Genomic DNA, 19,691 nt, shown 5'->3' with positions numbered 1-19,691 from the left:
TAATAAGCTGAAAAATTATTAAATAAAACCTACATACACGGAGTTTATATTAATGCAACAAAGTAAGTTTTTCGAAATGATTGAAAACTCCAATAGGAACCATTCTTTATGCTTATTGTTTCTCCGACCAATTACTCTTGATGCACAGTATACCGGAAGTTAAAACTTATTTCAAGACGGACGTTCCACGTGAGGTTACTTTTTCGTTAAAAACATAAAATGGGGCTGAATGGTCAAACCAGAAAAGGCTCTAAATTTAAGCCTGGGTTTAAAAAGAGAGAAAACAAGTGTATCGTCACGTTTGACGAGAAGAGTCGGCAGTAAGTGTAAATATTTTTTGGGACAACTAATCGTGTTAGCTAAAATGTCTCCAATCCTTATAAATGCTTATTCGACCCCCCAGAGAATTTCTGACCGGGTTCCACAAGAGAAAAGTGGAGAGGAGGAAAGCAGCAATCGAGGAGCTCAAGAACAAACTAAAAGAAGAGCAGAAGAGAGTGAGAGAGGAGGTAATGGAAAAAAAATAAAAATTATCTGAAAACATTTACGAAAAGATTTTTAACGATATGCATTCGCATGTTTATTTCAGAGACATAAGGAATATTTGAAGATGCTGAAAGAGCGAAAAGAGGCCCTTGGTGAGTAAGACCGGTTGTGTCAATCATTGCAATACATACATATTTTGTGATAACTCTGTTTTACTGCTGCATCCTCATGCCTGGTAGAAGAGGATGAGTTGGATGATGTGGTTACGGGGACCACAGAGTCAGTGCAGTATAATCATCCAAACCACACGGTTACTGTAACAACCATCAGTGAGCTGGACCTCACAAAGGCCCGCCTTCCAGAGACAACTGCCACCAAGGTAGGATTTGAATGCAGATGTCCTGTTAATGGAGACAGCTTGATTGATTTATTATTCATTTTATTCTAGCTTTCACCTGTCATTTTTATCACCTCTCATAACTCACATTCTCTCTAGAAACAGATTTTTTTGTGGGGTTGTGAGTAGGGTTGCCAAATATATTTAGTTATCAGTATCGCCAGTACCAACCTGAATTTTACTTTGTATTTGATGGAAAATTAAATTGGTGGCATCACACATCCCTAGTGGGCACTGTTACTGTACATTTGGCTGCATCATTCAGCAAGGGAACTGAAGGGATCTGTAATTTGTGTGTTATTGGTGCTTCATTTCGCTGGGCCATAACAATCACTTCACTTTACTTTTAATAGAGCTATATAAAGTAATCTTGCAGGATGTGACCTGCACACTGTGAGTTTGACACCCCTGAAACAGTCAAGAACTCATAGCAACAGTGCTTGCAGTAGTCTATTAATGGCCGACGTGGCTGTGATTGGAATACAGGACTGGAGTATTTACCTTTTTTGTGTTTTTGTGAGAGTTCTTATTTATTTCCCCTTAATTTTAAAGGATTTAGGCAGTGGTGATGAGGAAGAAGAGGATGAAGACACGGTGAAGTCACTCCCTAAAAAATCATGCAACCCCATTCTGTCTAAAAAGTATGTTGCTTTGTTACTCTTAGATAAATGCTGAAAAACTACCATGGCTAAATCTTATATATGATTAAAGAAATAAAAAAAAAAAAAAACACAACCTGTGCCCGCAACAAGTTGCTTTTACTTTGCCTTGCTACAACCTAAATTGAAATGCCTTTATGACCTCTCTTGTAATTGGCTTCCTGGTTACTGTGTTTTTATTTATTTATTTAGCATTTTTTTAAACGTGGGTGATTTTCCTCTTCAGGATCCAGTCACTTACGGCCTCGATACACACGCGCACCAAACAGAAAAAGAATAGGAAAGGGAAGCCGGAAGGTAGAGGACGAGGTCGACCAGTTGACAGGAAGCCAGCTGTCAGTGACAACAAGCGCCGGCTGGGCAGAACCAGCAAGAAACAGAGACGCAAGAGGACTGGAAGGAGATCTCAGCATCAGGACTGAGAGTGATCAACAGTGGAGGGCTTTTATTTGCATTAATCTCACTTGAGTGTGACTGTCATGTATTGTGGGTTTTTGGAGATTTTCCCAAGCTATCTGGGGAATTTCATAAAGACTTTTTTTTTTTTTTTACCCGCATATGTAAATATCTTGAAGATGTCTAATGACAGGTCTATAGATCTAATTAGATAATCTGTTATGACTGAAAATATTTGTATTTTCAGATTATTGTAGTGTTGTTAAATGTTTTCCATTACCCAACTGCTGTAATAAAAAAATAATATGTATTTGGTACATATTTTTTCTGATCCTCATGCTGTCCATTAGTACTAATGAATTGAATGAATGTTTCAATTTCATGTTGAGAGGAAAATGTATGAACATTGTATATTTCCTATTGCCTAGGAAACACTTTTTTTTTTTTACATGTCTGTTTACTTATTTACGTTAACTTGAGCTCCCACATGCCATCTGCCTTCCAGCAAGAATGCTTTCTAATGCAGATGATATTTAATACCAACTTCTGTAATGGAACTGTCATGCCACTGTCTCCATGTTGGCCCTAAACAGAACAGATGGCCTGTATATGTACTGTTGCCCCTAGATCCAAAATGGAGTCCTGTAGTGTCACAGTTTCACCTATTGTTGGAGCAGCCAATGGGCATCACAGTGAGAGTGAGTAAGCCATGGGGGTTATAGACAGGCTGAAGGAGAGACTCGTGTTGGGGGGTCTGATGGAGACTTTCATTACGGTCTCCAAATTCTGGATTCTCTTAACAGGATATTGACCTAATAGGTAAAGTCAAAAATTCTACTTTATAAATATTGTTTTCAATATTTTGCAAAAGACTTATTTATCAAATGAATTATTGACAATTTTAGTTTAGAGTGAACTGTTTTAATGAAGAGCTCCTCACTCTGAATGAGCTTTTGTTTAAATTGCAACAACGTGTTGTGCTTTGCTTAAATTTAAGGATGTGTTCTGGTCTCACTGACAGTGTCATGTTGCGTTATTGTATCTTGTCGTAGTTTCACTTAGTCTAACTGTTTCAGTTTCAACATCTCACCTATTGAATCTGTTAGCACAGACTGTAGGGAACAACCTCTACCTCACAGTGATGTTATAAGATGTACTTTTTATGATGAGTGTGCTAAAATAAGGAGTTTACTGCTCAGTTCAGCTCAGTCAATCTTATCATCATTACTATTATTAATAAACATGCTATTTACTAATGCATATGCTCAAATTTTCATTCATTACATGCCTGCTCACTAAAATAATACCCATTCTGACCTTCAGTGGCACAAGGGGTGCCATGTGTGAGTATTTACCACGCCTGATCTTGCAATGCCCCTCTCCGGTGAAGAGCTCATCTGCCCCAAGTTTCAGCCAAACATCTTCGACTCCTCCCGCTGCCACGACTGCCTGAGGCAGAAGCATCTGCACACTGGGAAGCCCCCATCTCAGCAGGAGAACACTGGCACAGAGCTGGGCACTGGGGCACCACCAACCAAGGAGGAAAATGATTCTAGTGCCAAGGTGAGAGAAATAGATTCCATGTACTGGTAACAATATAGCAATAAAAGACGTATTGGCCTAGGCTCAAGGTGAGGGTCAAGATTGTTTGGTAAAAATAAATTGGAGATTGGTAAAGTTGGAACAGTTAATTGTTTCCTCATTATACAGTCCTATTTTAAAAAGCATAGGTTAGGGTTTACACAACTTAAATATTAGACAAAAATCTAAAGTATTTTACCAATGTTATGGTTTCCACATGACAATGATAAACATGACAATAAAAAAACATGACAAACCAAATGCACAAATGAAAAACAATGGTTACTTTCTACTTTTAATAATAGTGTAATATATTAAACTAGTTATACAGTAACAAGTTTACAAGTACTCTAACAACATATGCAAACACAAATGAATTGCTGTGGGGGGAAAAAAGTAGAAGTAGCCTAGTGGTCCTTAATGTCATTTGAAACGCTCCTAAACATCGTGCAGTTCCTGAGTAAGATACTTATCCCTACGCTGCTCCAGGGGGACTATCCTTGTAATTAGTAAATGTAATTTACTATGTAAAAAAACACCAACTAAATGAATAGGTAGAAAATGATACGCTTTGATACTTTCTGATGTGTATGATGTAGTGAGGAACATCATGAATGGATTAAAAATAGGTGTGCTGTGCTCTTAAACACAGAGGAATAAGGGCTGTGTGAGGATGGCAAACGTGTGCTTCCTCATAATTAATTAATGAAGGGGGATCATTTACGACCCTTTTGGGATTCACTCGTAACACAATATGCATCGATACAGAACAGGGTGCACTGGTTATAACAGTAGAAACATTCACAAGAAATAATAATGATGATTCAGCCTATTGGCAATTCTATATCCATTTCATGAAAACCTGGAAAATATTTACATAAACCTTTAGAAAAAGGGTGTAATAGCCCCAAAATATGTTCATGTGAAATTCCTTTTAGAAGATTGGGTAAGTTTCATTCAGCTGTAACATTTTAAAAAACCAACTGTAAGTGCTGATTCTTAGAATCATGGTGTCTGATCTTTGAATATTAAATAATTCATGCCAAAGCTTAACCTAAACTGTAGAGGGGATGTAGTAGCAAAAAAAGAACTGCTATGAAATAATGATGAGGAAAACCACAGTCTGGGTTCAGTTACACTGCCCCGGTTCAGCGTAACCCTAATCCAAGGAAAGACAGAATGTATGAGTGCATGAGCAAGAGATGTGGATGTAAAGGTTGTCCAAGGCACGGAGGAGGATGGCAGGAGTCCTTTTGTAAAAAAACTCTCTTGAGCATGGCTCCAAAATGGGACACTTTGTGGGGTTAAGTATACGCTGCTGTTTGCTGTTTGTGATCTATGATGGTCTCGCTAGTTTCTCATTTTCTGCTGTTTGTTTCAGCGTGTTTTTCTGAAGCCAACAGTTTCTCTGAGTGTTTGAATTTTTGTTTGTTCTGTTACATGAATGCCTCAAAAGTCAGTCGTTACCAGGGAAAAAAGTGCCCAACCCAACTGTGACTTTATGAATGACTGTCATTGGTCAGCATCTTCAGAGTTGTAAGGTGTGGATGGATGCTTCTCGTTGACCAATCAGGATGACTCTGACGGACTGTCCGTGGTGAGTAGCTACTGTGATGTCAGCGGAGGTCGTGCTGGCTATGAGGAGAGCTCGCTGTGTATCCTGAGTCCTGACTGTGAGCTCTACATCTGTGACGGAGACGAAGACGACAGTGAAGTTGACGACGGAGACAACGACGACAGCTCATACAGGTGGGGTGACACGCATGTCATTATTATTTCATTATTAGCAACAAATGCCCTAAGTCAAAATGCAATGCAGGATGCCCACAGTTGAAACATATGTTATTCTTTGCTATGCATTTTAAATATTATTTTTAATAGTTTAAAATGTATCCAAATGTATACGTATGCTTTGGTATTTCCAATCTTAGAACCTACCTTTGTCATTTCTTTCTGTCATCATGCTGTTCTGTTTTTCTGTTGGCAGTCAGGACCAGAGCGAGTGCCTTGAGTTCAGTGGATTCGTCAGCACTGAGGACGACTGTCCATCCCTCCAGCACAGATCATCCCAGTTAAGCATGACCCGGCTGGATCCCCCACACCACAGACCTAACCCTCGGGCATGGATGGATGAAGCCAGAGGCAGGGATGGCTTTAGTAGGCATGTTGGTGAGGAACACACCCAGCCTGACGCTGTCAGATCCTGTTACCCTATGACGAATCGCTGGTGTTAATTACATACTTATAATGGTGACATCTGGTTCTACGTGCAAGTTTACAGTTTCGGTCTCTAGTAATGACTGCTTATTGTTTCATTTAGCTCTGTGACGTGTGCATTGATCCTATTTTTCTTTTCCCCAGTTGGCTCAAGAGGAGACAGGGAAAAAGAAAGTGGCTACTTCTCCCTGGGGAGGGCTGGGGGCATTCGTTCTTTTCGAGATAAAAGCCCTCCAGCCCCTCACCGCCACTCGGAGAGGGGGCATCCACTCCCCGGCAACCGCAGCCCAGAGCCCAAAGCCTCAATCCCTTTCCGGAATCGGGATTTGGGAGTGCCCTCCCAAAGGCGAGGCTCTGACCTACCAAACCAAGATGAGCCTGAACTATGCATTTCTCCAGAGCCAACCCCGCTTGAGCGCAGCATTGAAGTTGAAGCCCAAGTAGGTCCTCGCTCCCCAAGCCCCACTCCTTTTAAGCAGGCTGAATCCTTGGTGTCCTCTAAACGAAGAGGCTTCAACTCCAGTTCGTACTCCAGAGGCAATTTTTCTTCATCCCACCAACAATCTGGTCTATTTAACTCTTCAAGACAAGAATCTGGCTATTCTCAGTCTGCTTCACCTTCTCGAAGACCCTCTTTGTTTAACCGAGGGGAATCTTTAGCCTCACTCCACAGCCAGAGTTACACCTCTGTAGGTTTCTCACAGGGGCGTGAACAGAGGTCAAAAAGTCCATCTTCTCAAAGTTCATTTGGAAGGAATTTTGACAATGGAGGTGTACAGAAAAGCTTTAAGTCCATTGCAAGCACTGCAGGATCAAAATCCCTTTCGAGTTCCTATGCAGACCTTCGAGGATCTTTACGCAAAGCTGAGTCAACCAGTTCTTTGGCTGGCCATGGACTGAACAACCGCAGCTCCTCACCATCGAGGAGGGTGTACGAAATCCCTGGCCAATCCATGCTGCGAAAAACAGAGGCAAACAGTTCTCCCAGTGGCTGTGGTGGTGAAACTAATAGGTTATCCAGAAGAGGATATGACACCCCTAACCAGTCCAGCCTGCATAAAACAGATGTTAACCTCTCATCAAATGGACATTACAGAAGCAGTTGCTCCCCATTGAGAAATGGCTTTGATCTGCCAGGTCCGTCCATCTTACACAAAACAGACAAAAACAGCTCTTCATTCAGTCGTAATGCTAGCAGTGATAGTCGGAATTCATCCCCATCCGGGAAAGGCTACGACTCTCCCAGACTGTCCATGAAACATAAAGAAGACACAGGCAGAGCCTTCAGTGGTCATGGTCATGACAGTCGGAGCTCTTCCCCTTCCAGGACAGGATATGGGTCTCTCAGACCATCTCTGAAACATAAAGAAGACGCAAACAGATCTTTCAGTGGTCATGGTCGTGACAGTCGCAACTCTTCTCCTTCCAGAACGGGATACGGGTCTCTCAGACCATCTCGGAGAGATAAAGAGGAAGTAGAGAGATCTTTCAGTGGTCGCAGTCGTGGCAGTCGTAGTTCTTCCCCCTCTGGAAAGGGTTATGACAACTCTAGCCAATCAGTGTTACGCTTCACTGAGACGAGTCGCCCCATAACCACCCAAATCAATGAGAGCCCTTCCCCATCCAACTCACGCCTGTCCCAGCAGAGCAAATATGAGACAGACAGCTCTAGAACAGTTAGTGGGAGTAACAGCAGAGGTTCTTCTCCATTCAAAAGAAGCAGTGATGCACCAAGTCATTCGGTCTTGAGGAAGACGGCAAGCCACGAGAGCAGATCAGTCTCTCCATCTGCCTACACAAAAAAAACGCTGAGCACCCATAGCAGATCTGAGTCGAATTCCTCTCACGGTTTCTCTAGAGGTGCTCAACACCCTCTGCGTAGTCCCCCAGGTTCCCGAAGCTCCTCACCAATTAGAAAGAGCACAGAAAACAAACCACATGCACAGGTTCAAAGGCCAACTCCAGTTTCCATTGACAATAGCAGAAACAGCAGGCGAAGCAGCAGCACAAGCAGGTATGGCGTGGAACCCAGAAGCAAGTCCCCAGAATCAAGGAGATCATCCGGCCGAGCACGAAGCCAGTCTCCCAGCACACGAAGGCTCACCTCCTCCCAGAGTTCTCTGGAGTCTACAGAGTCTAGCCATCTTTCTGGAGGGTCCAATGGGTTCAACAAGGATGAGTATGCAATGATGGCTGATCTTCCAAAGGTCAAGACCATTTACCAAAGAGAGGGTCCTGGGCATTTGGCTGAAAGCCGTCATACAGTACGGGAGGGGCTCTACAAACCAGCAAGGTGAACTGTAGAATTCTAGAAGATTCTACAACATGAAATGATATGCTTAGGCTGAAATCTAACCCTTAAAAAAACTTTTCTTTAGCCATACTCACACCAAAGACCCCCACAGGGAATATGAGAGTGGAGGTGACCAGTATAATGGCGGGAGACTCTCTCGAGCCCACTCCACCAGTTCTCTAAACATGCAGGTGAGAAGACCCTTCAGACATTTAGACAGTTTACTGTACCTTCTGTATCTTCTCACTACAGGCATTCTATAACTGTGTGGTCTGTCCATTAATCACAGAGAGATAGCAGCCCAACCGTGGAGGAGACGCAGCCTTGGAAAAGACAGCAGAGACATCCAACATCACACCAACAGGTATTGCTGTGGCACATTTTGAAAAGTGCCTTTATGGATGTTTACATCGCAAAGTACCATTGTTCTTATAAAAATTTAATTCTAAAATTAATTCAGGGAAAGAAGCCATCTGTCTGTTTCTCCCCAAATGTGGAGAGTGCAGAAGACACTCCAGCAGAACAGGCAAGTATTTTCAACAAGACATCCTAATATTGTACAGTAAGCTGACCTAAAAGGTACAACATATGCATTGTTCAAATTGTGATTAATTCATTAGAATGAACAATTTATGAACAATTATTTTAGATACTGTCATTATTAGTTTATCTGTCCTTGGACATTTAAAAAAGAATTCTCAATACGTAATAGAGTTTAATCAGAATGTTTCTGAAAGCAGGACTTTTACTCATAAACATCCCTGATGTGTCAAATCAGATGAATCTCGAGTGGGATGGGCGCGCTTTGGCTGCCAGGACATGCTTTCCAAATTCCTGGGATGGAACCCAAAAAAATCGATTTTTCCATCCTCGTCAGCAAAAAAAAAAAAACCGCAGGAAACGACTACAAAAACCAGAGAGTCTCACAAATACCCGTTTGATTAAAACCCATTTTTGGTTTCTTATTTGCGTCTTATTTGTAGAAGATGTTGGTTAAGTCGGAAGAACCCCCCCCGGCCCCTCCCCCGCCTCGAGTGTTAAGCCCTGATTGGCTGGAATCCGTTCGGCCGGGCGTCCATATCGAACCCGCCCAGGAAGTGCGGAGTAGGTGTGAGGACTTCGATGGGTTCGAGCGTGGGCGGCGGACCAGCCCTGGCAGCCCGTCGAATCGCGAGTGAACGCCGTTTTCGGAGCCCCCGTTTCGACTCGCGCTCCGGGCCGCGCCGGCGGCGGATGGCGTGAAGACGCGCGGCCGCGACGCGTCTGGAATGGCGGCGTCTCTGCAGCGTTCCGTGTAGCTTAGCGGCGCGACTTTTTTTTTTTACCGCGGATATCAACAGGTCGCCGGCGGGTGTTGCGACGTTCGTCTGACCCGGGCCGTCGGTGGCAGATGGGAAAGCGGAGTTAGCTTTCGTGTAAGAGTCATTTTCTTTTCTTTTTTTTTATTCGTGTAAACCTACTCATTGGATCCGCCAAACATGACGGTGAGTAATAACTAAGTGTCTCACTAACGTTTCCTAAACTTTACATTTATTTATTATGTGTCTGTCTTCTGATCGCATGCATAATTTCCTAATTTTCCCCTTTTTCAAAGTCGGACGGGTGCAGAATTGTTGGGGTGACGGGGTGTTTGTTTACGCGGGTGATTTTATTTTATTTTTTATTTTTGTCGAATCTGCAGGCAGGTTTTTTTTATTATTATTATTTGTTGAAAGGTGAGATCATACTGCTTAATTTCCCTCATATGCATTAAATATTATTTTAGTTTCCACGTGGGTTGAAGTGTAAAATTCCCAGCTGTGGTGATTTAATGGCAGAATCCCCTCAGTTATCACCGCTCTTCTTTATCACCAAGCACACCTTGCACTCAATGTGAAATATACTGGTCTATTCATAGTTAATATATGGCAAGAAGATAATAGATTTGCCTCCTCTGTCATGCTTAGTATACATGACGGTGGGGATACTTTTCATGCTTATGTATTTGTCGATATAAATTATCCTAAACCCCCTGAAATGGGGGTGAAAATAAAACGCTGGCCTATGAACGCCTCCACACCAAAACTAAATACATTTTATTTTGCATTAAAATGCTATGTGTTTATTTTAATATTGCTGCAGTGTGGTTAAAATTTCACCTATTTTGAAATGTGGTTTATGGGTTGGTCCTTACTGTAGTGATGCATTAGCGTTGTCGCAAAAAAATATTTCAATATATGTCGATTTTATTGTCCTACGAACAGCGATGCCAGACGTTGATCAAACTGTGTGTTGAGGAATGTGGAATGCATTGGATCCTGCTTCTGTCTCTCCCTGATAATGAGAAATACCTGCTTTGTTTACCTGTAACTGTTGGAGATATGAGAGCGTGGCCAGTGCAGTTGCAATAGTAGACTTTCACATTTGGTGCAACATGCAGTCAGCAACTGAAGGTTGTCCTGGTGCTTCTGACTTTGTTGAAGTGGCCCTGTGTGTGTGTGTGTGTGTATATATATATAGCAGCTACAGACGTGTCCGGCTTCTGCTGTTCTTTTAACCTTTAAAAAATGTGCATTGTCTTCTGTCTTCTGCTTCCTCGTGTGTCGGCCTCTTTCTGTTTCTGCGTTTGGTGTTTCCTGTTACTTTTCACAGTTCACAGCGTGATCTCTCCTGGTGCACGTTCACCCACTGAAACCACAATCATGTGTGCTTAGCAGCCATCTGCAGCTGTTTCAGTTTGATGCTTTCTTTGTGTTTGTCAGATTGTCTTGTTAGTAATCAGTTCATTGAAACCCTGCATTCCAACAGCCCGACCTCCTTAACTTCAAGAAGGGATGGATGTCAAAACAGGATGAAAATGGAGAGGTACTGGAATCCCCCCCCACATTGCTCTTCTCTTCTCCTGCTTTTCTCACCTCACCCCCCCCCCCCCCCCTCAATATCTTTCCACCACATTTTGCACCTCTTATTCCCTCTCCTCTTTTCCAACCATGGAATGAATTCTTAGTAAACCGATCGCCTCAGGGTGTCCTTGTGTCCACCCGGTTCCTGCCTGCAGCCTGCTGTCAAAACAGGTGTGTGCGCTGCCATGGCAACCCTCCATGGAAATGGAGACGAGACATCAGGCGTGGTCTGTTTGCAGTATAGGTTAATAAATGAATGAGGGGAAAACCGGCGTTGGACATCTGGAGGTGGAGTTGGGTTAGATGCTGCTCTAACTTGCGTCGTTGCTGCTTTTTGTGTCTGCAGTGGAAAAAGCACTGGTTTGTTTTGACTGATGCCGGGCTCAGATACTACAGAGACTCGGGTGCTGAGGAGGTAAGGTGCTATTGACATGCTACTAGAGGAGAGTTTAGTCTGAGTGGGATTTGTTACAGTTTCTGGCAACTGATTCCTGGTGTTATTTGCATGCGTTCGGTTTGACGCTGACTATCGTCCTGTCCTCCTGTAGAAGGATGACCTGGATGGCGAGATTGACCTGAAATCTTGTGTCAAGGTGTCAGAGTTCGACGTGGAGAAGAACTATGGATTCCAAATTCACGTAAGGAGATATCGCACTAATTCTCTTCTCCATGTGTCTTTCAGCACTGGGCAGTGGTGCCCTAGTGGGTAGTGGGCCTAGTGCCACTGAGTACCGTCTGTGCTGTGGACAGTCTCAGGGGGTGTGTCCTGCTCAGGGGCAGTATTGGTAGTAAGTGGGATTTGAACCTGGGTCTTCTGGTTCATAGGCGAGTGTGTTACCCACTAGGCTACTGCCTTACTACCACTCCCATTCACTTTCATCAGGACTGGCATATATAACCATACATTATCATGTATATTCACACTATCATCTGTTTACATAAGAATTTAGTTATGTAGCATACATTCTTTTTTTCTCACATTATTTACAGTCTAGCAATATTTGTACTCCCAGTGCAATTAGTCCATGCTTTCTGAAGATTAAATGATCATTAAACATAATTTGTAACATCATAAATGTCGTACATGGCCTACTTGTTTGACAATCTTGATACACACTTGATGATGATTTACATGATTAATAGTTGTTCCACATTAATTTCCCCTCTCATCTCACTCCTATTCCAGACTCGGGATGCAGTGTTTACACTATCCGCCATGACTGCTGGAATTAGGAGGAACTGGATTGAGGTTCTGAGAAAGAGTGTGAGGCCTGGCAGCACCCCGGACCTCACACTGTGAGTCTCCATTTGTGCTCCGTCCATTTAGAGCCACACAATTCTTGATTACAGAGCATTTAATTTACAGATAATACTGAGCAAACAGACTATGACCTTTGACACCATTGATGATGTGTAATGGTTTTGCATTTACTTACCACTGATAGATTTTATATATATAATTTGGTTTTAATATTTGAAATGTTATTCAGATGTAAATATTTATTGGTTTTAATTTTACTGAAGCTTTCTTCACTGAAGGCTTTTTTTACTTTTGCTGATGTCTTCATTGTGAGATGTTGCAAGATGATTAATTTGAGTCAGTTTTTATTTAGGTGTGCTTGCACAATGTGTCTGTGTCTGTGTGTGTGTGTGTTTGTGTTTGGAACTCTACCCCATGTATTAATTTTTTGTTTGGTTCTCCATCTCCATCAGGCTGCCTGACACCAGCAGCGATAAGGAGAACTCAAATTCTCGTACCCTGCCCACACCCCGTCGTCTCCATTCCCACTCTGATGCCGGTTTTTCGGGTTCCGTTCACCGCAAGTTTGACTATGTGGAGCTGTCCCCTGTGGCGGCGCCCTCCAGTCCAGCACCAGCTGCTCAGAGAGAGGCAGGGGAGGGACAAGTTAAAGAACACAGCCAGTGGCAGGAAGAGCGGACGAGGGATGTCGCCAGCAACCAGTGGGAAGCAGTAATTTCAAGGAAAGGTCCGGGCCAGTCTTTGGACCAGAAGCAGAGAATGGAGGAAGAAATCGAGAAGAAGTGGGCAGAGTTTGAACGGCTTCCGTTGAAGGAAATGAAATCGTTGCCGCTGATGGGCACACGCCCAGGCCCGCTGGCCAATGAGGCGCTACAGAGGGAGGTAGTGCGTGGAGATGATTTTCAATTTGCAAGCTTGCAATGCAAATTAACAAATCAATCAGCTGGTTGGAGGCAGATCTTCTGAGGTTACTAACCCAAGTGTGCTTTTGCTTCTGGAACTCTTCAGAGATGTCTTTCACTTTATTTATTTTATTTTATTTTTTGTGCTGTTATTAGCATGTATAGCAAGTAAAAATCGATGTGAAGATTGGAGTAACTATTTGGAGAATTGAGAAGTACAGTACAGACACCTCTGAAACAGTTCCACCACATCTAAATAAATGTCAATGTAAAATATCAAATAATGGCAAACCAAACCGGTGCATGTGGGTGGTTTGTGTGTTTGATATCTCACAACAGACACCTTCACACTCATTCTGGCAGTGTGCAGTGGTTTAAAAGATCCTTTTGAGATACCCAGTTTGGATATCCGAAGGATAGGGGTGTAAATTAAACTCATAATCGATGCATCACAATGCAGACAATTCTGCATTGATTCAGCGCAGAACAATTATTTCAGAAATCAATTATATCATAAAATACCGCTACTGGTACTCCAGCTGCCTGATCGGAGTACAGCGAAACTCCTGGCAGGAGTAAGGCCTCGTTCACTTGGAAATTCAAAATGAATTTTAGCTGTGTTTTCGACAGGATTTCAGCAGAAAACGACACCAAGAAAACGTTGCATGCAGCATTTATTTGACATCATCTGAATGCTGGTGCTGAGCGCCCATGTGGATTTACACCAATGAGCAGTGCAACCGCACTCATCTGATGCCATGAACATCAGAAAAACACTTGGTTCAGGTCTGTGTGAACGAGGCCTTAATTCACTGGCGTATTTAAAAACACAATGTGAAGCCATCTTGGGAAATTGATGAGATGCATCGATAATCGTAATCTAATCGGAAGGTTTAAAACTGATTGCACTAGGTGGCTATGAACATTTAGTTCATCTAGCCAGTTGGGTGAGGTGCATGTGAAGGTTGACTGTGTGCAGGTTCAGGTGCATGTGTGTTAGCAGCGGTCTACATAAGCTCCTCTTCAGGGTTCTTTACTCCCAACTTCCTCTCGCTTTCTCAGGTGGCGTCTCTGAGGCAGCAGCTGGAACAGCTACGAAACGGGGCAGGGGGTGGGGGGAACGGGAGGGAAGGGAGACTAGGATCCGGAGGAAGGGGAGGCGAATGTGGCCCTGAGGCCACCTGCGGCCGGAGCCTGGAGGCGATGGAGCGAGCGCACCGGCAGGCCCTGGAGGAGCTCCAGAAGCAGCACGGGCGGGAGATGCAGGAGCTGCAGCAGGAGAAGGAGCGGCTGCTGCAGGAGGAGACTCGGGCCACTGCACAAGGTACACAGGAGTCACAGAAGTTTGCTTCATTGCACACGGGCGTTTACAGGGGCATGCAGCATGCATTACTATACTGTAGTTAGTATAATGTATTAAGTATTAAGATTGGTAGAAAGAAAAAAAAAGACCTTCAAAAAGTCTTGGCAATAACCTCTCTGTTGTTTGAATGCAACGCTGCTCAGTAAATGTTCTTCTATTTAGTGATTGAGGCTCTGAAGAAGGCCCACAAAGAGGAGCTGGAAAGGGAGAAGGCAAGGAGGCTGGTGGCCGGGGACGTGGACACACAGCCCCTCAGCATTCAACAGCGGTTGGTAGCTGTGTACTCCTTTCTTCCTTTTTTCTTTTTTTTATTAAATGTCCTGTCCCTTTGTTCTCTGCACACAATACAAACAGACCACCTTGGAACTGCTGAGGCTTTGGCCCTTGCTCTGTCCTGGCTTACACTCGCAGTAATGTGAGACAGGACCTTTGTCCACATTTGCTGTCTCCAGCAGATTTACAGTCTTTCTCCCATAGCGTTCCTGAGATTTGGCCACCGTGGCAAAGCCGGTGTGTCAAATTCACTCCCTTTCTCGGCTGTTTCGCTTGCTATAAGTTGCTCTGGACAAGGGTGTAAAATGCCAAACGCTGTAAATCTAAATGTGCTCTGGAAGGACCCTAATGTACATTTTGGAAAACTGTTATTTATCCACAGTAAATTTAATTGTCCTTCCAAGCTGAATTTTTTTTTTTTTTGTTGTTGCAAACAACTCTTGACAAGTTGACCGGCTGCACCATATGAAACATCTGAAAGTCATAACCATGGAGATGTGGTTCTTATGAAAGGCCACTATTGCAGTGGGCAGTGGCCGCACCCAGACGCTCAAAGAATGCAGACACGCTGGTCACGGATTACGGAACGGGGCTTGCACAACTCCGTTGGGAGTCTGTGCCGTCTCAGGTCTGGGTGGGTCGAGTGTGGCACGTATTTAAATGTTGATATTAATGCAGTGCGGTGGAACTGCACCTTTTACTGACTCTGCAGTGTGCTGATGTTAATGATTTGTAACAGGATATCCGCACAAGCGAGTTGCTGGCATTCATGCTGTTTACACAACCTGCATGATGCGTTTGCACTTAGTGGCAGGTTGGAACAAGGCTGATGCCCAAATGCCTGTTTGTTGTTTGCTTGGGACTTTGCAGTACAAATGCAATATGGTCCCGTGCATTTTCTAAGGCCAAGGGACAGTCCTCTTGTTTTTATTGTTCAGCATGGAGCATTTTCTGCTAAATAAATTGGCAATGATTTCTTTCATAATTATCACTAGTTTTCACTTTACACAATGCAATGTGATGATGCATGATAAAAATCTCACACTTTCATAACTGTTTTGCATAGTTTCTGAAATAATTATTTCATTATAGTGAGGTGTAGGCTTTTGCTGTGGCCTGTGCATGACTTGTTAACAGACTTTAATGGTTATACAGTTATATACAGTATTTATATGTGCGTCTAATGCATTTTCCCTTCCTGGCCTCAGGGCTGAGGTGGTTGCATTGCAGAGGGAGCTGGATGGCCTGTCGGAGCAATACTCCCAGAAGTGCCTTGAGCTGAATCGCTCTGAACAGACCAATGGAGAGCGAGAGCAAGCCATCAGCCATAAGGAAAGAGAGCTGGAGCAGCTCAGGAAGGAGAACCGGGTGAGAGGAAACGTCAGACTTATTTTATTCATCTTTTGTCTTTGCAATTCAGTGTGCCACAATCCTCCTAGTCCCATTTGACAGGCTGCACAGGTCAACACTGATGAAGAAGAGCTTGTTTTCATATAGTCGTTACAACCTGTAAACCTATTAGGTTTTGATTGCGGAAAAAGACAGTAAGGGTAAATCCATGCGGCTGCTCTTTTATTACTTTCAAACAGCCCAACAAAATGCCAAACTGCAGCGGTTACCTGTATCTGCAGTTAGGTGAGCTGCTATGACCCAGTGACTGTGGTAATTTTAGCCCAGTTGTGTGAAACTGACACCTACATTCACTTGAAACATGAGCCCATGTTTCATTTTATATTTTCCACTAACTTTAAACATTACTGGGTTAATAATAAAAAAAGGAATGTTGCTTGCAGGGTAGCACAGTGAAGATGAGGTAACATGAAGTATATCAGTATTCAGACAGAATATATATATATATATTGTCCCTATTACCCACACATTGATATCCCCCTTGCAAGCCAGTGTCACTTCTGTGTTGAGAATTGTCCCACACTTTACTCTTGCCTGGCCAGCTGTTGTTTTGTTGTAGATAACGGGAGTGGTCTGGAAGACCTTAAGATGATATTCAAAACTGGATTAGACTGGATATTCAAGAATAAAACTCTCTGCAGAATGTTTATAACTGGAAAGCTTGGTTACATATCACACAGTTTAATGAAAACGTTTAAATTCTCTAAAAAAAGGTTTTCTTCCTGCATCACAAAACAATCACCTATGAACCCGAAGACCCAGGTTCAAACCTCATGTACTACCATTATGTCCCTGAGCAAGACGCTAAATGTCTCCAGGGTGACTGTCCCTGTAACTACTGATTATAAAGTCGCTCTGGATAAGGGCGTCTGATAAATGCCATAAATGTAAAGAAGCTCACAGACCTGGAACTGGATTGAGAGCTGCTGGAAGGGTGGATGTACTTAGCTGATGATGAGAATTCTGGTCCTTACTTTAGATGGTGGTTTGTCCATGATGGAGCCCTGACCAGTGAACTTTTTTATGGAAGTGTAACTGGGTGTGCCACAGCAAGCTAGGATTGTTTCCACTGGCCAATGATTTTTGTTGTGTTGAGAATTTTCCCACACTGCCTGGCCAGGGTAGGTGTTAGGTGGGTTAGCTGAGAAATGGTGGTTTAGTATCTTTACACTCTTGATGTATGTCTGGAAACTGTAGGTTAAGGACTACACTAGCTCCCAGTGTGTCATTTCTATGTACATCATGTTCCCAGTACCTACCTGACATTGTGGTGACCACAACTGTTCTGTTCTTCAGGCTCTGCAGGCACGTTTAACAGAGGAGGTCAATCGCATGCGCTCCTTTGTCACAGGGCAGGGGTTACAGGCCATCACTGACTGCAACCGAGAGCGGAAAGCATGTGAACTAGAGGCAAGTTGACACTATTATTCACTCATGAGTCTCCTTAAATGTAGATAGTTTTTTTTTTTTATGTCATTTTATTTGGGGGGAAAAACATTTGTCATCTTTACTTGTTTTCAGGTACTCCTGAGGGTGAAGGAGAATGAGGTGCTGTACCTGTATAAAGAGATCAGTTGTCTGAGGAATGAGCTCCAGTTCCTGAACACGGTACAGATTGTGTGTGTGTGTGTGTGTGTGTGTGTGTGTGTGTGTGTGTGTGTGTGTGTGAAACAGTGAGTTATATGCTACATTTTGATGTACAAGTTCAAAAAGCAATATATAATAAATATTGCATAAAATATTTAAATAACCATTTTGTTTGGTTGTCACCTTAACACAGTTAACATAAGAATACAAGCTTTTTGTCGCATTCATCATAAAACATTGTTGTAATTAAAGTGTGACATACACACTCTGCTGAGCCTTTTTGCTCAGTTGATCTCTTCTGAACCTGTTCTGCTTAGGAGAAGCACTCTGCCTGTGAGCGCTACAGGGAGGTGTGTGATGAGTTGAGCGGGATGAAAACCAGGAGTGAGCGGGAGATCCACACCCTGCGAGAGCACCTCAAGCTGGCCATGGCTGCTTTACAAGAGGGTCAGCAGCTGGGGAACAGCCTGGAACACTGAGGCATGCCCTCCAGGTACCTCGGGTGATATGGCACTGATGCTTATTAACAGTGTCTTTTAATGTGTGTAAATTATATATTTGACATACTGTGGCAAACCTGAACTTATAACCCATTCATAAATGTAAGGCCTAACATGGTGTACAGGGATTTTTGATAAGCGAGCTTGTGAATTTGATTTATGTACACACACACACACAGCCCATACACTACATCTTTGCACCATGAAACTAGATTAAAACATTTTAGTTTCAAGAAAATGACAATACTGTTAATAAACCATAACAGCTGGAAATAAACTTGTTTTCCTTTTCTTTCTTCCTAATGTTTTAGCCAAAAGGACACTGTGAAAAGGACAAGAGAATAAAGTCTTTGGGATGCCACTAGCGAAAGAGAGATTGATGGCTAGTGATTCTTTTTTATTTTTTTTTTTACATTTTTAATCCAGCCTGCCAACCAGCAGCCAAGACCCAAATCAGTTGATCAGTCATACACTGGGATGCACAAAAACAAATGAAAATGCACTTTAAACCACAACAAAAAAAGATCTTCTGTTTTTAGACAACGGGAGTGGTCTGGAAGACCTTAAGACTGAATGATAATCAAAACTGGATAAGAATGGACATTAAATAACTTTTTTTAATGTTATTCAGGAATAAAAATGTCTGCAGGATGGTTAAAACTGTTGGAAAGCTGCAGGATAAACCCTTTGCTGTGAAAATATCTCATGGCTCACACTGAAGACATTTTATATTTTTTAAATTGTTGCTTGGTTTGATATCACACATTTTAATGAAAACGTTAAAATTCTCTTTCCAAAAAAAGTTGTCTCCCTACATCTGAATGGCCGTTAAGAAGCTCGCAGATCTGCAACTGGAGTGAGAGGCACTGGAAAGGTGGATTATGGGAATGCTTTAGATGGTGGTTGGGCCATGACGGAAGAACCTTTTTTGCGCTGCCAGCCATCCTTTTAGCCTTAACCCTGACCAGTAAACCTTTTTTAATGAAAGTGTAACTGGGTGTGCCACAGCAAGCTAGCATTGCTTCCACGGGCCAATGATTTTGTTTCCTTTTGTATTGTTTTTTTTTTTTTTTTTTTTTTTTGACCTGATAAACTGGATATTTTCATATTTAATGTTGTGTGTACTACATCTGTAAAGTACCACTGTTTTACAATAAATAAAAAGGTTTTCTCTTATTTATTTGATTTGTTGTACTCTAGTATTGTATGAGGGGGGGGGGAGAAGAGCCTCGTAACTGATTAAAATGTTTCTAGAGATAAGCATTATAAGCAGTACAATGCTTAAACGTTTACAAGCATTCAATATGCGGTAATTCATGCCAATGGAAAAAATATATATAAAGCCATTACTTGTTCAATTGAAATAATCATGTAAAAATATGTGTAGACTATGAGTGCTTTACCACACAAACGATGAAGTAGATTCTGTATATCCTGAGCTCTGCAGCTGATGCTGTATATTTGTTACACTTAACAGTGTTTGT

The 19,691-nt window shown here is 42.6% G+C and overlaps 2 protein-coding genes across 5 annotated transcripts; both read left to right on the top strand.

The window, feature by feature from the left end:
- The first annotated feature begins 151 nt into the window (after positions 1 to 151).
- nol12 (nucleolar protein 12) lies at positions 152 to 2,092 on the top strand. Its single transcript, XM_028987185.1, has 6 exons — positions 152 to 320; positions 404 to 509; positions 590 to 638; positions 726 to 865; positions 1,436 to 1,524; positions 1,769 to 2,092. Exons 1-6 carry the CDS (start codon positions 220 to 222, stop codon positions 1,962 to 1,964), a joined length of 681 nt encoding a protein of 226 aa, XP_028843018.1. The 5' UTR covers positions 152 to 219; the 3' UTR covers positions 1,965 to 2,092.
- Positions 2,093 to 4,839: 2,747 nt separating this feature from the next.
- Positions 4,840 to 19,383, top strand: triobpb (TRIO and F-actin binding protein b). Of its 4 annotated transcripts, XM_028985911.1 has the most exons (18): positions 4,864 to 5,268; positions 5,507 to 5,688; positions 5,881 to 8,029; positions 8,115 to 8,220; positions 8,319 to 8,393; positions 8,490 to 8,555; positions 10,841 to 10,873; positions 11,258 to 11,326; positions 11,460 to 11,549; positions 12,098 to 12,207; positions 12,625 to 13,054; positions 14,137 to 14,398; positions 14,600 to 14,705; positions 15,919 to 16,078; positions 17,417 to 17,530; positions 17,642 to 17,728; positions 18,025 to 18,200; positions 18,519 to 19,383. In XM_028985911.1, the coding sequence occupies exons 2-17, from the start codon at positions 5,598 to 5,600 to the stop codon at positions 18,184 to 18,186; spliced, it is 4,110 nt and encodes a 1,369-aa protein (XP_028841744.1). In that variant the 5' UTR covers positions 4,864 to 5,268; positions 5,507 to 5,597; the 3' UTR covers positions 18,187 to 18,200; positions 18,519 to 19,383. The 4 variants fall into 4 exon arrangements, with proteins under 4 accessions (XP_028841745.1, XP_028841744.1, XP_028841746.1 ...); XM_028985913.1 differs by lacking the exons at positions 4,864 to 5,268; positions 5,507 to 5,688; positions 5,881 to 8,029; ... (1 more) ...; positions 8,319 to 8,393; positions 8,490 to 8,555 and adding an exon at positions 9,103 to 9,513 and having other exon boundaries at positions 10,817 to 10,873; XM_028985912.1 differs by lacking the exons at positions 14,600 to 14,705; positions 15,919 to 16,078; positions 17,417 to 17,530; ... (1 more) ...; positions 18,025 to 18,200; positions 18,519 to 19,383 and having other exon boundaries at positions 4,840 to 5,268; positions 12,625 to 13,050; positions 14,137 to 14,268.
- The last annotated feature ends 308 nt before the right edge of the window (positions 19,384 to 19,691 follow it).

Source organism: Denticeps clupeoides, chromosome 7 (genome assembly GCF_900700375.1).
Source record: "Denticeps clupeoides chromosome 7, fDenClu1.1, whole genome shotgun sequence".
NCBI classification, from domain to species: domain Eukaryota; kingdom Metazoa; phylum Chordata; class Actinopteri; order Clupeiformes; family Denticipitidae; genus Denticeps; species Denticeps clupeoides.
Note: the sequence above shows the minus strand (reverse complement) of the source record. Positions and strands in the feature narration are given on the sequence as shown.

What these genes read in the sequence shown, in the direction of transcription:
- nol12 (XM_028987185.1), top strand. Translation starts at nt 220, where the DNA reads ATGGGGCTGAATGGTCAAACCAGAAAAGGCTCTAAATTTAAGCCTGGG. An exon ending in AGAAGAGAGTGAGAGAGGAG is followed by an intron (nt 510 to 589) that starts GTAATGGAAAAA and finishes TGTTTATTTCAG; the next exon opens with AGACATAAGGAATATTTGAA. An exon ending in CAGAGACAACTGCCACCAAG is followed by an intron (nt 866 to 1,435) that starts GTAGGATTTGAA and finishes TTAATTTTAAAG; the next exon opens with GATTTAGGCAGTGGTGATGA.
- triobpb (XM_028985911.1), top strand. Translation starts at nt 5,598, where the DNA reads ATGACCCGGCTGGATCCCCCACACCACAGACCTAACCCTCGGGCATGG. An exon ending in ACTATGGATTCCAAATTCAC is followed by an intron (nt 11,550 to 12,097) that starts GTAAGGAGATAT and finishes CTCCTATTCCAG; the next exon opens with ACTCGGGATGCAGTGTTTAC. An exon ending in AGCTCCAGTTCCTGAACACG is followed by an intron (nt 17,729 to 18,024) that starts GTACAGATTGTG and finishes TGTTCTGCTTAG; the next exon opens with GAGAAGCACTCTGCCTGTGA.